The 23,114-nt window shown below is 33.7% G+C and overlaps 1 protein-coding gene across 1 annotated transcript in view; it reads left to right on the top strand.

Moving 5' to 3' along the window:
- LRRIQ3 (leucine rich repeats and IQ motif containing 3) overlaps positions 1-23,114 on the top strand; it is a 221,437-nt gene that overhangs the window by 27,342 nt on the left and 170,981 nt on the right. The window contains 2 exon segments of the mRNA XM_007089803.3: positions 5,288-5,536; positions 8,279-8,602. Coding sequence (XP_007089865.2) covers positions 5,288-5,536; positions 8,279-8,602 — 573 coding nt within the window.

The raw sequence follows: 23,114 nt of genomic DNA, 5'->3' as shown, positions 1-23,114 counted from the left end.
TGATCTCAGGTCATGGGATCAAGCTCTACGCTGACAGCACAGAGCCTGCTTGAGATTCTCTCTCTTCCTGTCTCTGCTTGTGTGCACGTGCATGCTCTCTCTCTCTCTCTCTCAAAGTAAATAAACTTAAAAAAGAAGTCTTTCTCCAGATTTATTGAGATGTAATTGACATATAATTTTGTATAAGTTTAATGTGTACCATATGATGATTTGATACACACAAATATTGCAAAATGATAATCACAATAAGCTTAGTTAACACATCTATCTTATATAGTTATTATTTATTTATTTATTTTGTGATGAGAACATTTGGGATATACTCTGTTAGTAACTTTTAAGTATACAATATAATATTGTTAACTCTAGTTACCATGTTGTGTGTTATATTGCTAGAACTTGTTTATCTTAGATCTGGAAGTTTGTAACCTTTAACCAACATCGCCCCATTTCCTGTACCCCATTTTGCTCACACCTGGCACCCCCCAATTTACTCTCTGTTTAAATGAGTTTAACTTTTTTAGATTTCACATTGAGATTATAGAGTATTTGTCTTTCTCTGTCTGACTTATTTCACTTACTATCAACCCTTCAAAATCCATCTATGTTGTATAAAATGGCAGAATTTCCTTCTTTCTCATGGCTGAGCAATGTTCTATTGTGTATGTGTGTATACATTATGTAAAATATATCTATATCTATATATCACATTTTTTAATTGTTCATCAGTCAGTGTGCAGTTAGCTTGTTTCTGTATCTTGGCTGTTGTAAATAATGAACTTGAGAGTTGCAGATATCTCTGAAATATAATTATTTCATTTCCTTTGGATATATACTAGAATATATATTTTATATATATAATTGTTAGATCATATGGTAGTTCCATTTTAAATTTTTTGAGGAATCTCCATACCATTTTCCATAGTGGCTGTATCAGTTCACATTCTCACCAACAGGGCACAAGGGTTTGTTCCCTCATCTCATTATGGTTTTGATTTGCATTTTCCTGACAATTATCGATGTTGAGCACCTTCTCATGTATATGTTGGCCATTTATATGTCTTTTTGGGGGAAGAAAATGTTCAAGTCCTCAGCCTATTTTAAAATTAGATGATGATGATGATGAGATGGAGGAGGAGGAGGAGGAGGAGGAAGAAGAGGGGATTGCTACTGATATGTATGAGTACTTTTTATATTTTGGTATTTATCCCTTATTAGATGTTTGTAAATACTTTCTCCCATTCCATAATTTGCATCTTCATTTTGCTTATTGTTTGTTTTCTGTGTAGAAGTGTTTCAGTGTGATATAGTCCTACTTGCTGATTTTTGCTTTTGTTGCCTGTGTTTTTGGTGTCATATCCAAAAATCATTGCTAAGACCAATGTTACAGAGCTTTTCCCCTGTTTTCTTCTAGGAGTTTTATGGTCCCCAGTCTTACATTTAAGTCTTTTGACTTAATTTTTGACTTACTTTTGAGTATTTTTAGTTTTTTTTTAATGTTTATTTATTATTGGGAGACAGAGAGAAACAGAGCATGAGCATGGAAGGGATGGAGAGAGAAGGAGACACAGAATCTGAAGCAGACTCCAGGCTCTGAGCTGTCAGCACAGAGCCTGACACAGGGCTTGAACCCACGAACCACTAGATCATGACCTGAGCCTAAGTGAGACGCTCAACCAACTGAGCTACCCAGAAGCCCCAAATTTTGATGTATTTTTAATAAGTGGTGTAAGAGTCAGATTTTATTCTTTTTCCAGTGAATAGACAGTGTTCTCAGCACCATTTATTGAAATTACTGTCCTCTCTTTTAGTATTCTTTGTTCTCTTGTCAAATATTGGCTGACATATATGTATACGTTTATTTCTGGGCTCTCAATTGTTGTAATTTGGTCTGTGCGCCTATTGTTTTTTGTTTGTTCGTTTGTTTGCCAGTACTGTGCTGTTTTGATTACTGTGAATCTGTAATATGTTTTTAAGTCAGGAAGCATGAGGCCTTCAGCTTCATTTTCTTTTTCAAAATTGTTTTGCCTACTTGAGATTTTTGGGTTATTGTTGTTATTGTCCCATATGAATTTCAGCATTATTTTTCCTACTTTTGTGAAGAATGCTATTTGAACTTTATTAAAAATTGTATTGAATCTGTAGTTGACTTAGGATAGAATGGACATTTTAAGAATATTAACTGTTCCTGAGCACAGGATTTTTCGTTTGTATCTTTAATTTCCTTCATTAATGTCTTAGAGATTTCAGTGTACAGATCTTTCACTTCCTTGGTTACATTATTCCTAAGTATTTTATTCTTTTTGATGCTATTATAAGAGGATTGTTTTTTTCCTTTTTCAGATACCTCATTGTTAGTATATATAAAATGCAAATGACTTTTGCGTGGTTATTGTGTGTCCCCATCTTTACTGAATTCATTTGTGCGTTCTAACAGTTTTCATGGAGTCTTGAGGATTTTCTATATCTAAGATCATGTTATCTGTAAACAGAAAATTTACTTCTTCCTTTCTGATTTGGATTCCTTTTGTTTCTTTTTCTTAGCTGATCACCCTAGGTAGGATTTCTGGCCAATTTATATTTATACCTGATTCAGTTTTTGTTCCCATGCTAAACTATGAAAAATATATAGCTAACCACAAAAAAAAATGTCCTGTCATCAGGGTACCTGTAATATAATTGGAAAGGCAACAATTAAATTATATAACATAAAAATACATAATTTCTAAATTGGGGATGTAGGCATGGTACAGGAATGTAATGACTAAGAGTTATCTAGACAATGAAGTTTCGCATATTTCATTAACCATGTTTAATTTTATTGTTTTCATGGGTTTGCATTTAAACATAAAATAATTAGACAATGTAGATTTTTTAAAAATTATGAGGCCATGAAATTTTAGAGTTCCCTAGTTACCTTACTATTTAATTATTACAGATGGTTTTTTATCTGTCTGTAATTGGCATCTTTTTAATTAAATCTAGGAAGTGCTTGTCCAAAATGAGTAAAAAGACATTCAATTAAGTACTATCATGAAGATTATCTCAAATTTGGATTTGTGTGACCTAATAATTCTTTTCCTCAAACTATATGTCTTATCTGCAAGAAAAAGTTTTTCAGTGAGGCAATAATACCAATCACACTAACTCCCTCACTGGGTATTATTAAAAAGTTATTTTGAACATATTTAGGCATTTTAAGGAAAGGGACTATGTTATCTTACGTATCAGTATCAGTTACCTTCACAAAATGGTATCAGTGAACTCACAGTTAGTAACAATGTTAGTCAACTAACAGCTAAAGTTAGAATGCTTAACTAATTACAGAAGTTTTCATTTAGTTAGGTTATCTAGTGTGTCTGAGATCAATAAAGGAAATAGAAAACATTCTACCTTTGAATAATACCAGTGGTAGATTATTGACATCACATTTAAGTGACATATGGATAGCATTAATACAGGAAAGTTTAACATAAAAATCTTTCATTGTCTGTTGTAAGTTTATAGACATTAACTATACTTAGTTAATAATGCTATTTAGAATCCCTAAAAATAAATGCTAGGCAGATGATATCTTCTACAAAGAAGTAAAGAAATATCAAACTATTAGAGATGAATAAGCAGAGAAATGAATGCTTGAAATAATAGTTCATCTGTGCATCTATTATATATATATTTATATATATAAACACACACACACACACACACACACACACACACACACACACACGTGTACCAATGCTGTTACTAAAGATATAAAGTCAACTTCAGCTTTATATGAAGAAATGGGATCTCTGCTGTTCAATGTTGATGTGTTTTGTTTGTCTAGAGATTGTTATAAGTTATGATCTAAAAAAGTTTAACTTTAGTTAATAATTCATTAAGATTGGATCATTAATTGCAGCACATATATAACATGAATGCAAGGTGTTGATAGGGGGAACTGAAGGTGCAGGGAGTTATGGGGGCATATATGGGATCTCTGTGTACTTTTAGTTTTTCTGTAAACCTAAAACAGCTCCAAAAAATAAAGTCTATTAATAATTTTAAAAAATCACTTGGTTACACAAATAGAAAGGAAAAAAAAATTCACTTGGTATATGACTCTCACTTTGCAAATTTCTTCCAGAATTGTTATTGACTCAAAAATTGGATTCTGTAAGTGAAACTTTTGAGCACCCATTGTCTTAAAAGATCCTGATTTATGCTTGATATATGGTTTCTCATAAACCCTTGTTATAAACTGGAGTTTGCCTGTATTAGGCCAGAATGGAAAAAATAGGTTTTTTTTGAAAGGAGAGCCTGAGGAAAGACTTGAGGTCTTTTCTAAATAGGGAGTCCAAATGATGGAATACATTTTGTATATTGCCTTTCATTTCAGGACCTATAGAGCTTGGTAAGTTTATAAAGATTCATTCGTATCTGTTTATTTTATATCAGGGTCTTTATTCTTTCTCAATGTGTCCATGACTTACCCAGGAACATGCTCAATTACAGATTCCTTGACCCTCAGCCCAGAGACTGATAACATAAATATGATATGGGGCCTGGGAATCTGTATTTTGTTTAATTTCTTAGATGGTACTTAGAATTTAATTATAGTTGTAGGCCTTGGTCAGCATATAAAAAGGAACTAATCTCTTGAATGAGTGCAAGGGTTTATCTAGATTTTCACATTTATTTTCATTTGGATTATGCCTACCTAGTTTACCTTCACATGGTAGAAAGATTCTTCCAATAGGGAAGGTGGTTAATCTGACTAAATGCTCTCAGGCCACTTGAGTTCAGTTATTCTCTTTTAAACTATCACTGGGTAACTGTGTTTTGTAAAAGCTTAAATTACCCAGAGTAAGGGAAATTTCAAATATATAAGAAATACTATGTAAAATTACTTTAAAAAGCTTTGATACAGGAATTTTAGATAAATTAGTCTTATTTTAAAACTAATAGAATTCCAGATTTTAACTGCCTAGTTGAATTGAACATAGAAATAAGTAATGTGATTGTAAATTGTTTCTTTAAGAAATTTATAACAGAAATTTATAACTCATTTTGCGCACCCCCCTCCTGCCTGGCAACCATAAGTTCTCTATATTTGTAGGTCTGATTCTTCTTTTTGTTTCTTTATTGTTTTTTTTTAATGTTTTTGGATTCCACTTACAAGTTAGATTTTTTAATTTTAACTTTTCTACCCGTTTTATTCTATCTATTAGCAAATATTTTTTGTTTTCAAATTTATTTTTGGAAGTTGAAAAAACTTTTCTAAGCAATTTCCCATTTTGCCTAGATGTTTCATGGAACAATCACAAAAGAACTAACCAGTCATGAAGAATGGAGGCATTATAATGACAACATGATAGAAGATCAGAAAGATTTTGTTTTTGTGAAGTTCAGTGGCCTTCATTTAAAATCTATGGAAAATTTGCAATCCTGTATCTCTCTGAGAGTATGCATCTTCTCAAACAATTTTATCACAGATATTCATCCACTTCAAAGTTGTATAAGATTAGTCAAACTTGATCTCCATGGAAATCAGGTAAGCAATAGCATTTTAGATATTTGTGTATAAATGAAATTGATGTTTAAAAACACGTATGTTACCTATCTACAGTATTTCAGTCTTTTACATAAAATGTAAATAAAAATTTAAAACTAAATAAAATATATAAAAATACAAAATTTAAGGGGCATCTGGCTGACTCAGTCCGTAGACCATGCAACTCTTGATCTTGGTGTCATGAGTTTGAGCTTCACATTGGTGTAGAGACTACTTTTAAAAAAATTTAAATTTAAGAAAATTTTTGAATTAGAAATATGTAAATACTTTGTGATTTGGTATATTTTACTTCTTAATAGCCTGCATTAAAAATTATTTGGACTTTAAAATTTTTTTAATGACATTATTGACATATAACATATTAAGTTCAGGCATACAACATAATGACTTGAGATATATATATATCACTTAGGCTGCTTCCGTGTCTTGACTATTGTAAATAATGCTGCAATGAATATTGAGGGTATATATATCTTTTTGAGGTAGTATTTTCCTAGTCTTCAGATAAATATTGAGAAGTGGAATTGTTGGATCATATGGCAGTTTTATTTTTAGTTTTTTTAAGAAACCTCCATACTGTTTTCCACAGTGGTTGTACCAATTTACATTCCTGTAACAGTGCATAAGGGTTTCCTTTTTTCCACATCCTTGCCAGCACTTGTTATTTTTTGTCATTTGGATAAAAGGCATCCTAACAGATATGAAGTGGTATCTCCTTGTGGTTTTGATTTGTGTTTCCCTGATGATTAGAGACAACGAGCATCCCTTCATGTACCATGTTGGCCGTCTATCTGGATGTCTTTAGAAAATAAGTATTCAGATTCACTGTCCATTTTTTAATTGGATTTTATTTTTTCTATAGAGTTGTATGAGTTCTTTATATATTTTGGATATTATTCCCTTATTACACATACAATTTGCAAATACTTTCTTCCATTTACTGGCTTGCCTTTTCATTTTATTGATGGTTTTCTTTGCAGTACAGAAGCTTCTTAGTTTGATATATTTTTACTTGATATATTTTTGCCTTTGTGTCCTTTGCTTTTGGTGTCAAATCCAAAAATCATTACCAAGACTATTGTGAAGAAGTTTACTGCCTGTGTTTTGTTTTCAGATTTTTATAGTTTCAGGTCTTAGGTTAAGCCCTTAATCCATTTTGAGCTAATTTTTGTATATAGTGTAAGATAGTAGTCTGGTTTCTTTTTTTTTTTTTTTTTTTCTGTTTTGTTTTGTTTTGTTTTGTTTTGTTTTGTTGCCTGTTGCTATCTGGTTTTCCCAACACCACTTATTGAAGACACTGCCCTTGTGTTCACTTCAGCAGTAAATAGTCTAAAATTAGAATGATATAGAGAAGATTACAGGCCCTTGTGTATGGCCTCTTGAAGAGACTGCCCTTTCCCCATTGTGTATTCCCGACACCATCATAAATCAATTGATCATCTATGCATGGGTTTATTTACGGTTTTTCTATTCTGTTACATTGATCTGTGTGTTTTTATGCCAATACTATATTTTTTTGATCACTATAGGTTCATAATATAGTTTAAAATCAGGGAGCAGGATGCATCCTGCTTTATTCTCTTTCAGGATTGCTTTGACTATTCAGGGTCTTCTGTGTTTCCATACACATTTTGGGAGTCTTTTTCTATTTCTGTGAAAAATGCCTTTGAAATTTAGAAGGGATTACACTGAATATGTAGATTATATTGGGCAATATTATTTTAACAACATTATTCTCTCAGTCCATGAGCATGGAATATCTTTCCATTTATTTTTCTCTTATTCAATTTATTTCATACATTTGTCATTGTTTTCAGTGTCCAGATCTTTCACCTCCTTGTTTAAACTCATTCAGGCATTTTATTCTTTTTGATGCAGTTGTAAATGGGATTGTTTCCTTAATTCCTCTTTCTGATAGCTTATTATTAGTATATAGAAATGCAACAGATGTTTGTATACTGAATTTGTATCCTACAACTTTACTGAATTCATTTATCAGTTGTAAGAATTTTTTGGTGGAGTCTTAGGGTTTTCTGTATATAATATGTTGTCTGCAAATGGTAACAGTTTTGTTTCTTCCTTTTTGGTTTGCCTGCCATTTGTTTATTTTTCTTGCCCAATTATTCTAGCTGGGACTTCTAATACTGTGTTGAATAAAAGTGGCAAGAGTGGGCATCCGTGTCTTGTTCCTGATCTTAGAGGAAAAGCTTTCAGTTTTCACCATTGCATATGATGTTAGCTGTAGCTCGTCATATATGGCTTTTATGATATTGAGGTATATTCTCTGTATCTACTTTGCTGAGAGTTTTTATTATGAATTAATGTTGAATTTTGTCAAATGCCTTTTCTCTATTGAGATGATCATATGATTTTTATCCTTTATTTTGTTAATGGGGTATATCACACTAATTCTTTACATCAGTAAAGTACTTTAGAAAAGTTTAGAATTGGCCTACTACAAAGAAATTTTTACTGAACAATGTATATATGTCCATTCTTTTAATTATACTAATAATGATAACCTAGTCCAGAGGAACAATGTATTATGTTTTTACTCCAGTCACCACTGGAAAACTAGAGATTCGTTTTGGCTTATTATGAGAAATTTGCCATTTTGAAAAATACTGAGTTTTAGAAGATGTTTAATATTTTTCCATTTTCCATGCAATTTATAGAAAATTAACATTTGTATTTAAGATGTTATTATTAATAATATTTCAGATAAAGAGTCTACCAGATACCAAATTTTGGAGTGGACTGAAGAAACTAAAACTCCTCTATCTTCATGACAATGGGTTTGCAAAGTTAAAGAATATATGTATGTTATCTGCCTGTCCAAGTCTAATTGCCCTCACTATGTTTGATTGTCCAGTGAGCCTTAAAAAAGGATATAGGCATGTTCTTGTCAACAGTATATGGCCTCTCAAAGCACTGGATCATCATGTGATTTCTGATGAAGAAATAATTCAGAACTGGCATCTTCCTGAAAGATTTAGAGCATATAACCACCGACTTTTCTTTAATTTCTGCCCTGCTTTGAAAAAGGTAATTGAAGGGCTCCTGGGTGGCACAGTCATTTAAGCATCTGACTTCAGCTCAGGTGATGATCACAGTTCGTGAGTTCAAGCCCTGCGTCGAGCTCTGTGCTGACAGTTCAGAGCCTAGAGTCTGCTTCAAAGATTATGCGTCTCCCTTTCTTTCTGCCCCTCCCCCACTCACACTCTGTCTCTCTCTCAAAAAGAAATAAAAAGACTTAAAGAATATTTTTTTAAAAAGGTAATTGGATTCATTAGAGTTTCATTTTGAATAAATTTGTGGAAGTAAAATTTTAGCTTCTAGATTCTATACCTAAATCATATAAACTAATATATACTGTATCATTTATCTAAAATGTGATAAACTAGTTAGTACATTAGTAATGTCTTATATCTGAGGATTTGTAGAAGCTTGTATGCCTACTGCATAAAAATTGCTGAGCATAAAAATATCAAATTATAGAGAAATATTTTTGGTCCCTGTTATGTTTTAATAGCTCTAAGGACATATAGCTTATATACTATAAAATTCTCTTTTTATATGTATGATTTAATTATTTTGGTAAATTGATAGTGCTGTATAGCCATCTCCACAATCCACTGTTAGAAATTTCCACCACTCCAAAAGTTTCCCTCTTTCTCATTCGCAGTTAATCTCAACTTCCTCCTGCAGTCTTAGGTACTATTGATCTGGCTTCTGTTTCTTTAAATTTGCTTCTCTAAACATTTCATGTGAATCAAACTATACAATATGTAGTCGTATGCATCTGCCTTCGTTCACTTAGTGTGATGGGGTGGAGGCTCATTTATGTTGTAGCATATATGCATAGTTTGTTCCTTTTGATTGCTAAGTGATTTTCCATTATATGAATACACTACATTTTTTTTTGTCCATTCACCAGTTGATAGACATTTAGATTATTTTCAGTTTTTGCTATTATGAATGATGCTGCTATGAACACCTACTTCCATGTCTTTGTGTAGACATATGTTTTCATTTTTCTTGGGGAGATTCTTAGCAGTGCAATTTCTGGTAGGTATGGTAAGTTTATGCATAATTTGGTAAGAAACTAAATTGCTTTCTAAAAAGTAGAAACCGCAAAAAAAAAAAAAAATAAAAAATAAAAAGTAGAAACCACAAACGTGGGAGGGTTCTAGTTTCTTTATGTACTTGCAAACACTTAGTGTTTTTTTGTTTTACGCTATAGACATTCTAGTAGATATAAAGTGGTATTTTTTTTTATTTTAATTTTTTTCCCTTATGAGTCATGATGACAAACATTTTTCTCTGCTTATTAACTATGCATATACTTTCTTTCATCAAATGTCTATACCAATTTTTTCCTCATCTTGCAAGTGAGTTGTTTGTCTTATTATTGAGTTGTAAGCGTAGATATATGGGTATAAGTCCTTTATTAGATATATGTATTGCAAAGATTTTTCTCTCAGCGAATTTTCCATCTTGTTAATGGTCTCTTTTGGAGCATAAGATTTTTGAGTTTTAAGCCATCCAGGTTATGATTTTTTTCTTTTAAGGATCATGCTTTTGATGTTGTGTCTAAGAAGTCTCTCTACGGTCACTAAATTTTTCTATGTTTTCTCCTAGAAGTTTAATAATTTTAGCTCTGAAATCTAGACCTATGTTTCATTTTAAGTGAATTTTTATGCATGGTATGAAGTAAGGGTCCAAGTTCATTTTTTTTTGCGTGTAGATATTCAATTATACCAGCCCCATATGTTGAAAAGATTATTCTTTCCCTGGTGAATTGTTTGTGATATCTTTGTCAGAAATCAGTTAGCCATAAAAAGGTAAGGGTTAATTTCTGGACTCTGAATGATTATATTCCAATGGTCTGTGTATCTATCCTTAGGCCAGTATCACACAGTCTTGATTATTGTAGCTTTGTAGTTAAGTTTTGAAATAGGGAAGTGTGAATCCTCCAACTTTGCTCTTCTTTTTCAATATTGCTTTGGCTATTCAGGGTCCCTTGCATTTACAAATGAATTTTAGGATCAGGTTGTCAATTTCTGCAATTATTCCTGCTGGAATAGTGGTAAAAATTTCATTGAATTTATAAATCAATTTGTGGAGATTGCCATCTTTACAATAGTGAGTCTTCTCATTCTTGAATGTGAACTCTCAATTCATTTAGATCTTCTTCCATTCTCTAAGTATTGTTTATTAAAAAAATTATTTCTGTGTATTTTATTTATTTTGGCAATATTGTGAATGGAGTTATTAAATTCATTTTTGGATTATTTGTTACTAATATATAGAAATACATTGAAATTTTAATTTAATCTTATATTCTGCCAACTTGCTATTCTCATTTCTTAATTCTAGAAGCTTTTTGTTGATTCAAAATTTTTTTTTTAATGAAAGTGAATCTCTAATTTTCAGGTTTCCATATTTGAATGATTCCTTTGGGAAGTAGTCCCCCCCCCCCCCCCCCCCCCCGCCAATGCTTTAAAGGACAATTCGGAATATTAATGGAAGTGGATAAAACTATTAAATTCTTAAACAATTAATTTGGTGACCTGCACTAAATCATCATTATATCTTGATTTTTAAAATGCTGAAACAAGTGATTAGGAAATGATATCTAGTTGGAGATTACAAAATATTTAAATGGGTGAATAAAAATATTTAAAAAACATGCTTCATGACATGAATATTAGAACAAATAAATCAGGTAAGAATTCAGAAAAAGGGGTGAGCTCGGCAGGTGTTAGAAAGCTCAAGTACCGAGATATAGGAAATAAAAAAGTATGTTGCAGAATAGTATTTGTAACATGTTGTAAGTATTTCTAAATCTACATATATATGTATTGACAATTGAAGAACAGAAAATCATTTGAAGTGATCACATTTGGAAGGATATATAAACAATGAACAGTGATTATGCATGAGATTAGGAAGTTAGAAAACTTTGTAACTGCATAAATTCTTTATAAACATTTATGAGTATATTAATGATTTTGTAATAACAGTTAAAAATTTTAGAGAAATAAAAAGTGCTGCAGTGTTTAATTATGGTTGTTTTAACCTGGGTCCTAAAAGAAGAATTTCATTTATATATTCTAGTTGGATGGTATGGTATAATCAAAGGTGGGAACATACTTGTCTTTTTTAAGGACAATCAAAATGACTGATGTTCATTTAAGCAATTAATAAGAAGTTAGTGGGGTTATGAAAAGAAGATTGGAGGAATACTAAGGAGTTTAGACTTCTTAATGAATGCAGTGAAGATCTATTGAAGTTATTTGAGGAGAAAATTAGAGTGGTTCTATCATAGTTGGTGCTCTATGAATAAATGTTATTGACAAATTTTTTTAAAGGAGATTAATCCAGTATTTTGCTAGCAGATTAAGGGGGGTTAGGAGACAGATGAGGGCAGAGAAACTATTATAGGCCAGAAATGATGTGATTAGGGTTGATTCAAGTGAACAGTAGTGGCAAAGAAAATAGAAGACATTGTAAAGAAGAGGACAGACACTCGGTAAAAGTCATTGTTATAGACACTTTATATATTTTATTCCTTCACTCCTTTACCAAATATGTATTGATTGCCTAATATGTGAGAGAGATTATTCTGGACTGGGTGGTAAATAATAATGACAGATGTTCTGCTTTCATAAAGTTCAGTGGGAAGGCCCAGGAAATAAACATGTAGGCTAAAAAACAAAAAACAAAAACAAACCCAGCATAGAATGCTAGATATTGTTAATTTCTAAAGAAAATAAAGTAATATGGGACAAAAAGTATGGAGGCTTGGGCTAGATAGGGAAGGACTTCCTGAAAAATATTTGTTCTTCATCATATTCTTTGTTATGGGGAGATATTATTATTTCACAGAAGAAAATGAACTATGGTAAGGTTTAAGACTTTACCCAATACCAGACATCTAGTCAGTCATGAAGCTGGGATTTCAAGTCTGTCTTGGTTTCATAGTCCTACAATCAACATTGTATCACAAAGTATAGACAGTGCAAAGATTTGACAGGGTTTTTTTTTAACTGACCAAATATGGGCGGATAAGAATAAGAAGTGAGAAAATACTCTTTTGGTATTTTGAACTTGGGTAACTGAGACAAAAAAGTAACTTAGTGTACAGAAATGGTGGCATTCAAAGAGTTTTGTTAGAAAGTTAAATTTGGTCATGTTTATTGAGGCAGGATATTGGTATGGAGATATTAACCAGGCATTGGAAATGAAGAACTGGAATTCAGAAACAGTATTCCAGGTCTAAGATGTAAATTCAGTAGTCATTTGTTTGAGGGCATGACTGAAGCCAAGCTGTCACAGGAAAATAAAGGAATCAGTATGAAAACCGAAGGACAAAGCATTGGGGCAGTTTCCCTTTATGGTTAGAAAGAAGTGGGACCAATGAGGATAACAGAAAATTAATTCCAGGAGGTAGAAGGAAAAACAGAGATATGGCTTATTATCACTTAGGTGAAGGGAAAAGAATGATTTAAAAATGAAGGATGTTTGGGGTGTCTGGGTGGCTCGGTCGGTTGGGCATCTGACTTCAGCTCAGGTCATGATCTTGCAGTCGGTGAGTTCAAGCCCCTCGTCACGCTCTGTGCTGACAGCTCAGAGCCTGGAGCCTGGTTCGGATTCTGCGTCTCCCTCTCTCTCTCCTGCTCATGCTCTGTCTCTCTCTGTCTCAAAAATAAATAAAAAACATTAAAATTTTTTTTTTAAAAATGAAGGATGTTTTAAAAGGTCAAGGAAAATTATGGATACAGAACTAGTTTGAAAACCTTTTGTTGAAGAGGTTGTTGCATCTTTGGAATTTCAGTAACTTACGGGAATGGATATGGAATTGTAATGGGTTAATATGTAATTGCTAAGTATAGAACCTTTTCCAAGAAAATTTTGGACAGAGGGAAGATAATGCCTTAACTGCCAGAAATAGAACTAATGGGAGGGTTTTTTAAAAGTGAGATTGTACTAACTTCCACATATTTTTAAACTGAGGGAAATAAATTTTAATTTAAAAAAAGAGATTCAGGGGCACCTGGTTGGCACAGCTGGCTAAGCATCTGACTTCAGCTCAGGTCATGCTCTTGCAGTTCATGGTTCGAGCCCCACATCAGGTCCTGTGTTGACAGCTCAGAGTCTGGAGCCTGCTTCAGATTCTGTGGCGCTCTCTCTCTCTCTCTCTCTCTCTCTCTCTGCCCCTCCCCCACTCATGTGCATGCGCTCTCTCAAAAATAAATAAGCATTAAAAAAAGATTGAAAATATAAGAAATAGAATAATTGGAAACAAAAATAAAAGCACTGTCTAGAAAACATGAATGGAAGGCATCACAAATGGAGTAAGCCTGAAAGAGCTATGGATACACCAAATTATGGCAGAATTTTGTTGCAGAGATTTAAAGAAATATGTTTGAATGATAGTTTTTCAGTTTACTGATACATTTTTATTCATTATTTCTGCTATAAGCAATATTGTTTTTATTATTCTTTGATTATTGATATTTAATTTATAGCGATATAAAACACTTGAAAGAATGACAATCTATGAGGATATAAATTTATTTAGTAATGTTGGAAATATAAATTTCAAAACATTTCTTTGCACTTACTGAGTGTAAAAACACTATGAAAATTGAAAATAAAGAATCTTATAAAGTTCACATGATCTTTTTCAATAAGTGTTATTCTTTTATCAGGAGGGCATTAATGCAGAAATGAATTTATTAATTCTTTTTTAAAAATTTTTTAACGTTTATTCATTTTTGAGAGACAGAGAGAGACAGAGTATGAGCAGGGAAGGGGCAGAGAGAGAGGGAGACACAGAATCTGAAGCAGGCTCCAGATTCTGAGCTGTCAGCACAGAGCCCGACGCGGGGCTCGAACTCACAAACTGTGAGATCATGACCTGAGCCGATGTCGGACGCTCAACCAACTGAGCCACCCAGGCGCCCTGAATTTATTAATTCTTAAACAAATTAGTAACGTGATTAAAACTTGTGTCTTATAAGACAATAAAACTAGAATGACCTTGTCTGTCCTTAATTTTGACATATAATGATTTGTAGAACTTTGTTTTTTGGGTTTACTTGGAAAATACTTACAATTTGAAAAAGGGAAAGCGTATGTTCTTCTTTACTATATGAAATGAAACTAGAAATTTGAAGTGTTATCTAAAAGCATATAATGAGGGGATTTATATTTTTTAATCATTATATATACATAGAACATTTTTAAGATGGGAGTGATCTGGGCAAGAAACCAATGCTATCAATTCAGATTGTGTTTGTCTTTATGTGATAGAAACCTAACTAAAAAGGGATTTTTTTCTCATGTAACAAAAAGTTCAGATAGTTCTGTGTAGTTCTCAAGGAAATTATGAAGGACCAAGGTTTATTCTAGCATCTTGCTCTGCTATTTAGTGAATGGATTCCCTCAAAGACCATGAGTTTCTTCTGTCAAGACTTAGGTCAGAAGGAAGGGATTGGTAGGAACTAAAGGCACATGTCAGCTAAGTCTGAAAATAATAGCTCCACCCGGTGTCCCACCTGAAAGCCTTCTACCATCAGAACTAGATCACATGGCTACCTCTAACTAGAAGGAAATCTGGCTTGATGAGTATTTTTATCTAGGCACATTTATTTGTTAAACAAAACCAAGGTTCTATTAATAAGGAAGAAAGGAAGAAATTTTTGGAAGGCACTTAATACTTTTTGTTGCACAGTGAAAAATGCATTAAAAATTCAGTACAGAATATTTCAAGGTAGAGATTTTTTTTGTTAGTTTCAAATTTTTATTTAAATCTCAGTTAACATACAGTGTAATATTAGTTTCAGGTATAGAATTTAGTGATTCATCACTTAACATACAACACCCAGTGCTCATCAGAACCAGTGCATTGTAAGAAGTTGCTTCAGCCAATGTCAAGGAGGTTACTGCCTGTGTTCTATTCTAGGATTTTGATGGTTTAAGGTCTCATGTTTAGGTCTTTATACATTTTGAATTTATTTTTGTGTATGGTATGAGAAAGTTGTCCAGTTTCATCCTGCATTTTGCTGTCCAGTTTCCTCAACACCATTTGTTGAAAAGACTGTCTTTTTTCCATTGGATACTCTTTCCTGCTTTGTCAAAGATTAGTTGGCCATATAGTTGTGGGTCCATTTCTAGGTTTTCTGTTATGTTCCATTGATCTATGTGTCTGTTTTTCTGCCAGTACCATTCTGTCTTAATCACTACAGGTTGGTAATATAATTTGATGTCTAAAATTGTGATGCTTTCAGCTTTGTTTTTCCTTTTCAGGATTGCTTGGCTATTCAGGATCTTCTGTGGTTCCATGCAAATGTTAGAATTGTTTCTTCTAGCTCTGTGAAAAATGCTGGTGGTATTTTGACAGAGATTGCATTAAATGTATAGATTGCTTTGGGTAGTATAGACATTTTCATAATATTCTTCCAATCCATGAGTATGGGATGTTTTTCCATTTCTTTGTGTTGTCTTCAATTTCTTTCATCAGTGGTATATAGTTTTCAGAGTACAGATCTTTTTACCTCTTGGGTGAGGTTTATTACTAGGTATCTTATGGTTTTGGTGTAATTGTAAATGGGATCGATTCCTTGATTTCTCTTTCTGCTGCTTCATTATTAGTGTGTAGAAATGCAGCAGAATTCTGTACATCGATTTTTGCATTCTGCAACTTAACTGAATTCAGTTCTGGTGTATCAGTTCTGGTGATTTTTTTGTGGAGTCGTTTGGGTTTTCTACGTAGAGTAGAATCATGTCATATGCAGACAGTGAAAGTTTGACTTCTTCCTTGCTGATTTGGATGCCTTTTATTTCTTTTTGTTATCTAATTGCTGATGTGAGTACTTCTAGTACTATGTTAAATAACAGTGGTGAGAGTAGACATCCCTGTCTTATTCCTGACCATCGAGGAAAAGCTCTCCATTTTTACCCATTGAGAATGATTATTAGCTGTGGGTCTTCCACATATGGCCTTTATGATGTTGAGGTATGTTCCCTCTATCCTACTTTGTTGAGGGTTTTTATCAAGAATGAATGCTGTACTTTGTCAAGTGCTTTTTTGCATCTGTTGAGAGAATCGTATGTTCTTTTTTTTTTTTTTTTATTACTGTGGTATATCACATTGATTGATTTGAAATATTGAACCTCCCTTTCAACCCAGGAATAAATTCCACTTGATTGTGGTGAATGATTCTTTTAATGTACTATTAGATTCATTTTGCTAGTATTTTTTTGGGAATTTTTGCATTCATGTTCATTAGGGTTATTGGCCTATAATTCTCTTTTTCACTTGGGTCTTTGGCTTTGGAATCAAGGTAATGCTGACTTTGTAGAATGAGTTTGGTTGTCTTCAACTTCTATTTTTTGGAATAGTTTGAGAAAAATTGATAATAACTCACAGGGGAATAGGTAGAATTCCCATGTGAAGCCATCTGGCCCTGGACTTTTGTTTGAGAGATTTTTGATTACTGATTCAATTTCTTTGCTGGCTATTGGTGTGTTCAAGTTTTCTATTTCTTCCTGTTTCAGTTTTGGTAGTTTGTGTTTCTAGGAATTTATCCATTTCTTCCAGATTGTCCACTTTGTTGGCATATAATGTTTTATAATATTCTTCTATAGTTGTTTGTATTCCTGTGGTATTGAATGTGATTTCACCTCTGTCATTAGTGATTTTATTTATTTGGGTCCTTTCTTTTTTCTTTTTGATAAACCTGACTAGGGGTTTATCAATTTTGTTAATTCTTTTAAAGAACCAGCTCCTGGTTTCATTTATCTGTTCTCCTGGGTTTTTGTTTCTATATTATTTATTTCTGCTCTAATCTTTATTATTTCCCTTTTTCTGCTGGCTTTGGGCTAGTTATTTTTCTAGGCCATTTAGGTGTAAGGTTAGGTTGTGTATTTGATTTTTCTTGCTTCTTGAGGTAGTCCTGTATTGCTATTTATTTCTCTCTTATGACCACTATTGCTGCATCTTAGAGGTTTTGGATCATTGTGTTTTCATTTTCATTTGTTTCCATGTATTTTTTTATTTCTTATTTAACTTCTTGGTTGGCCTATTCATTCTTTAGTAGGATGTTCTTTAGTCTTCATGTATTTGGGATCTTTCCAAATTTTTTCTTGTGATTGACTTAAGATTTCATAACATTGTGGTCATAAAATATGCATGGCATGATTCTAATCTTTTTGTACTTGCTAAGGTCTGATTTGTGACATAGTATGTGATCTGTTGTGGAGAATGTCCTGTGTGCACTTGAAAAGAATGTGTATTCTGTTGCTTAGGAGGAAATGTTCTGAATGTACCTATTAAGTCCCATCTGGTCCAGTATATTATTCAAAGCTATTGTTTCCTGTTGATTTATGCTTAGATGATCTATACATTGCTGTAAGTAGGTTGTTAACATCCCTTACTAATATTGTATTATTATCAATGAGTTTCTTTATGTTTGTTATTAATTGTTTTATATATTTAGGTGCCTTCAAGATGGGGGTATAAATATTAATAATTTTTAGTTCTTCTTGTTTGAAAGATACCTTTATTCATTGCCCTTCTCCATCTCTTGTTATAGTCTTTAGTTTAAAATCTAGTTTGTCTGATGTAAGTATTGTCACTCCAGCTTTCTACTGACATCTATTTGCATGGTAAAATATTTCTCTGTCCTCTCACTCTCAATCTGAAGGTGAAAAAGAAAAAGAAAAAAAATCTGCAGTTTTATTTGGTGCAAAATGAATTTGTTGAATGCAGCATATAGATGGGTCTTATTTTTTTTAATCCATTCTGACGTCCTATGTCTTTTGATTGGAGCATTTAGTCCATTTACATTTAGAGTAATTATTGGTAGATATGAATTTAGTGTCATTGTATTAACTTGCTTTATTGTTGTTTCTGGACTTTTTCTCTGTTACTTTCTAGTCTTTGTTGCTTTTGGTCTTTATTTCCCACTCAAAGGGTCCCTTTTTGCAAAGCTGGTTTAGTGGCCACAAACTCCTTTAGTTTTGTTTGTCATGAAACTTTCTCTTTGCTATTCTGAATGATAACTGTGCTGGATAGAGTATTTTTGGCTGCAGATTTTCCCCATTCAGCACATTGAATATATCATGCCACTCCCTTCTGGCCTGCCAGGTTTCTGTGGAGCAATCTGCTGCTAACCTTATTTGTCTTCCCTTATAAGTTAAGGACTTCTTTTGTCTTGCTGATTTTAGGAATTTTTTCTTTATCACTATATTTTGCAAATTTAACTACAGTATGTCTTAGGTTGGCCTGCTTTTGTTGACTTTGATGTGAGTTCTCTGTACTTCCTGGATTTTGATATCTCCTTCCTTTTCCAGATTATGGAAATTTTCAGCTCTAGTTTCCTCAAATAAACCTTCTGCCTCTTTTCCCTCTCTTCTTCTTCTGGGACACCTATGATATGAATGATATAATGGTTTATGGAGTCACTGAGTTCCCTGTGTCTACATTTGTGATCCAAGATTTTTTTTTCCCTCTTCTCTTAAGCTTCATTGTTTTCCACAATTCTGTCTTCTCTATTGCTTATTCTTTGCTTCTTCCATTCTTGTGTTAATTACATCCAGTTGGTTTCAAATCTCAGTTATTGCATTTTTCATTTTGGCATGACTAATTTTTAGGTCTTTTATCTCTGTGGTAAGGGACTTCCTAGTGTCTTCTATGCTTTTCTCAAGCATAGTTTGTATCCTTATGAGTGTGGCTTTACATTGTGGATCAGGCATATTAGTTATATCTGTTTTGATTTGATCCCTGGCTGTGACCTTTTCTTGTTCTTTCTTTTGGGATGAATTCCTCCATCTTGGCATTTTGTCTAGGTCTCTGTTTTCTCGGTGTTAGGAAAGCCTGTTATGTTTCATGCTCCTGAGAGTAATGGCTTTATGAAGAAGAGATCTTATACTGTCCAGGGCCTGGTGCTTCTGGAAGTGTCTCTGGTGTATGCTGTGTGTACTCTGTTGTTGTGTTTTGGCTGTTCTTTCCTTTGGTCAGTACTCTGCAGTTTCCTTTTGCCTGCAGTGGGGACTGTTTGGATGTTGGCCAGAGTGTGGTGAGTTTTAACTAGGTGTGCTCCATTTTGCTTGGTAAAAGAGACCTGATGCTATTTCTAGTAGAGCTGAAGCTTTGTAGAACTCTATGGTCAGTAGACATGGTGCATGTGGGGGATTTGTGCTGGTCTTCTGGGCGAATGACCCACTGCTCTAATTCTCAGGACACCTGCTGGAGAAGAGCAGCACCAGTAGAGCCCAGGGGGACAAGGCTTGGTGTAAGTAGTTTAGGCTGCCAGTGTTGGCACTGTGCTGCTTACTGAAGTTAGTTTATGCTGGGAGATGGGGGAGGGGGGTATGAAATGGGACCAGCCTACTCCCTAGTCCACAGAGAGGGGAGTTTGCACCCGGCCCTATCTAAGTAGCCTTCCCAGAAGAACAGTCTCCCCCTCTGGCCACTCAGGTCTCCCTCAGATTATTGCCTTCACACTGTGTCTAGGCTACCTGCCTAGCCAGCAGCGCAGTGCACCTTGGGCTCTATCCCAGCCAGGCTGGCTGAGGTTTAAAATTCCAATCTTTAAGGACCTGGTGTGGCAGAGACTCATGCTGGTCCTCTGGAAGAGGGTCTCAATGTGCTGGGACTGATGCAGGATCATCCCAGAAAGGCAGTCTTACCAAAGCACAGGGGCATGTAATTTGGAGTAAAGTGCAGCAAAAAGACAGTGTCCAGATTAGCCACCCTTAGCAGGTGTTTCTGTGCCTATGCTGAAGGTCAGGCAGGGGAAATGGCACCCTCCCTCTCCTTCCCCCAGAGAGTCAATGCCACCTCTTTCAGATGCACTCCAAGAAGGGGGGAATGTCTCTCCCAGTGGGTCCCAGGGGGTCCTCAGATTGCACCATCTGCCCCCAGACTATCTGCCCTCCTCAACAGGAGCACTGCAGTGCCCTCAGGGATCCACACCCAGCCACCCCCTGTGTCTGAACTCTAAAACTCCAGTCTTTGAGCCCTGCTGGTTATAAAAACTCAGGAAAATCAGGCCCTCTCGGTTTCCCAGTCAGTGGCTTTGGGAAGGTGTTTTGTGTGTGTGTGTGTGATCCCCTGTGTGCTTTACTCTCTCTCTTACCTCTCTCCGTGACCAGGGCTTCATCCCCTCAGCAGCACCCACAATCTTTTTGTCCCCTAAATCATGTCTTTGCAACTCCTGCCTACTCCTGCCTTCCACGATGTGGCCTCTTCTCTCTCTCTAGTTGTGCAGTTTGTTGTGTCAGTTCTCAGATTGATTTTTTGGGTACTCACAATGATATGATATTTACCTAACTGTGTTGGAGGAATGAGACAAGTCTAGGATCCTCCTACTACTCTGTCATCTTAGCTTCTACTTTAAGGTAGAGATTTTTAGATCAATTATTTAGCATGCATTTTTACTCTTAATTCTACCATAAGTATTAAAAGAAAAATAAAAATGCCTAAATATAACAACCAAATAAATTTTAACAGTGCATTTATGCTTGACTTAATAAATCATGTAGATTAAATAATGTTTGTAAAATTTATATTTTTTAAATAAAAAAATAAAAATATAGCCTATATGACATACAAAAAATCATAACAGTGTCAAAAGTAAGAGTATATTTATAAAAATTGCTATATATTTATATTTACAAATGTGGTGTGATTGTAAGTAAATAAAATAATTATAAATTTATTATGTGTAAAAACCAAAATCAATGTGGCTATAGTAAGATCAAGTCCAAAAATTGAGATAATATAGAAAAAGTAAAAGTAAAATGCAAGCCAATATATATTAAGTAGAATAAAGCAAAAAACTTTATATTAGCCTTAATGTAGAATTTGGCACACAAGGGGCGCATACCTCAACATAATAAAGGCGATATATGGCAAGCCAACATGTAATAAGTTAACATCTGACTCAACAATGAAAAGCTAAAATGTTTTCCTTTAGATCAAGAACAAGTCAAGAGTACACACTCTTACTAATTTTATTTACCATAGTATTGGAAATCCTAGTCAGACCAATTAGGCAAGAAAAATAAATAAAAGTCATACAAATCAGAAAGGAAATGGTAAAACTGACTGCAGAAGGCATGATGTATATAGAAAACCTTAAAGACTCCACCAAAACTCTTAGAGCTAATAAGTAATAAGTGAGTTTACTAAAGTTGGATACAAGATAAATATACAAAAATCATTTGCATTTCTGTAAACCACAATAAACTATCAGAAATAGAAATTAAGAAAACAATTCTATTTACAGTTGCATCAAAAAGGATGAAATACCTAGGAATAAATTTAATTTAACAATGTGAAAAACCTGTACTTTGAAAACTATAAGCCATGGATGAAACAAATTGGAGATGACACAAATAGATGAAAGATAATTGATGTTCATCAATTGGAAGAATTATTGTTGAAATGTCCATACTACCCAAAACATTCTGCATATTCAGTGCAACCTCTATCAAAATTCCAATGACGTTTTTCACAAAAATTGAAAAAAAATCATATAGGACCTTACAAGAACCCAAATGTCAAAAGCAATATTGAGAAAGAAGATCACAGCTGGAAGCATCATGTCTCTTGATTTCAAACTATATTACAAAGGTATAGTAATCAAAATAGTATGGTATTGGAATAAAAACAGACACACAAATTAGTGAAACCATATAGAGTCCAGGAGTACACCAATGAATATATGGTCAATTAATTTACAACAATGGAGCCAAGAATATACAACATGGAAAGGGGACAGTCTCTTCATTTTAATAGTCTTGGGAAAAACTGGACCCTTATATGTACCATACGCAAAATTAACTTAAAATTGATTAAAAACTTGAAACTAAGCTCTGAAACCATAAAACTGGAAAAAAAAAAAAAACAGGAAATGAGCTCCTTGAAATCAGTCTTGGCAGTGATTTTTTTTTTTTTTGGGATTTGACACCAAAAGTAAAGGTAATAAAAGCAAAAGCAAGTAAGTGTGACTTCATCAAACTAAAAAGCTTCTGCACAGCAAAGGAAACTATCAACAAAATGAAAGGCAATTGACAAAATTGGAGAATATATTGGCAAATCATATATCTAATAAATCATAACACTGTCTAATATTCTAAATATATGTATAGGAAATACTTTAGAAAATTTTTAAAAGGGGACGGGTGCCTCGATGGCTCAGTTGATTAAGCACTCGACTTCGGCTTAGGTCATGATCTTGAGATTTCAAGTTCCAGCCCCTAGTTGGGCTCTGCACTGGCAGTGCAGATCCTGCTTTGGATTCTCTGTCATCCTCTCTCTCTGCCCGCCCCCCTCCCCCACACACTCTCACTCTTCACTCTCTCTCTCTCTCTCTCTCTCTCTCAAAATAAATAAACATTAAAAAACTTAGAAAGAAAATTGTTAAAAAGGGAGAGCTGTAAAGGAAGGTACAGCTTCTATACCTCACTTGAACAGGTAAATTGTTGACATCATTTGACTGTGATTGTGTGTGTGTATGTACGTGTGTGTATAAGAAAG

This window comes from Panthera tigris, chromosome C1 (assembly GCF_018350195.1).
Source record: "Panthera tigris isolate Pti1 chromosome C1, P.tigris_Pti1_mat1.1, whole genome shotgun sequence".
Classification (NCBI taxonomy): domain Eukaryota; kingdom Metazoa; phylum Chordata; class Mammalia; order Carnivora; family Felidae; genus Panthera; species Panthera tigris.
The sequence above is the reverse complement of the archived record's forward strand: the minus strand, read 5'-3'. Positions and strand labels throughout refer to the sequence as shown.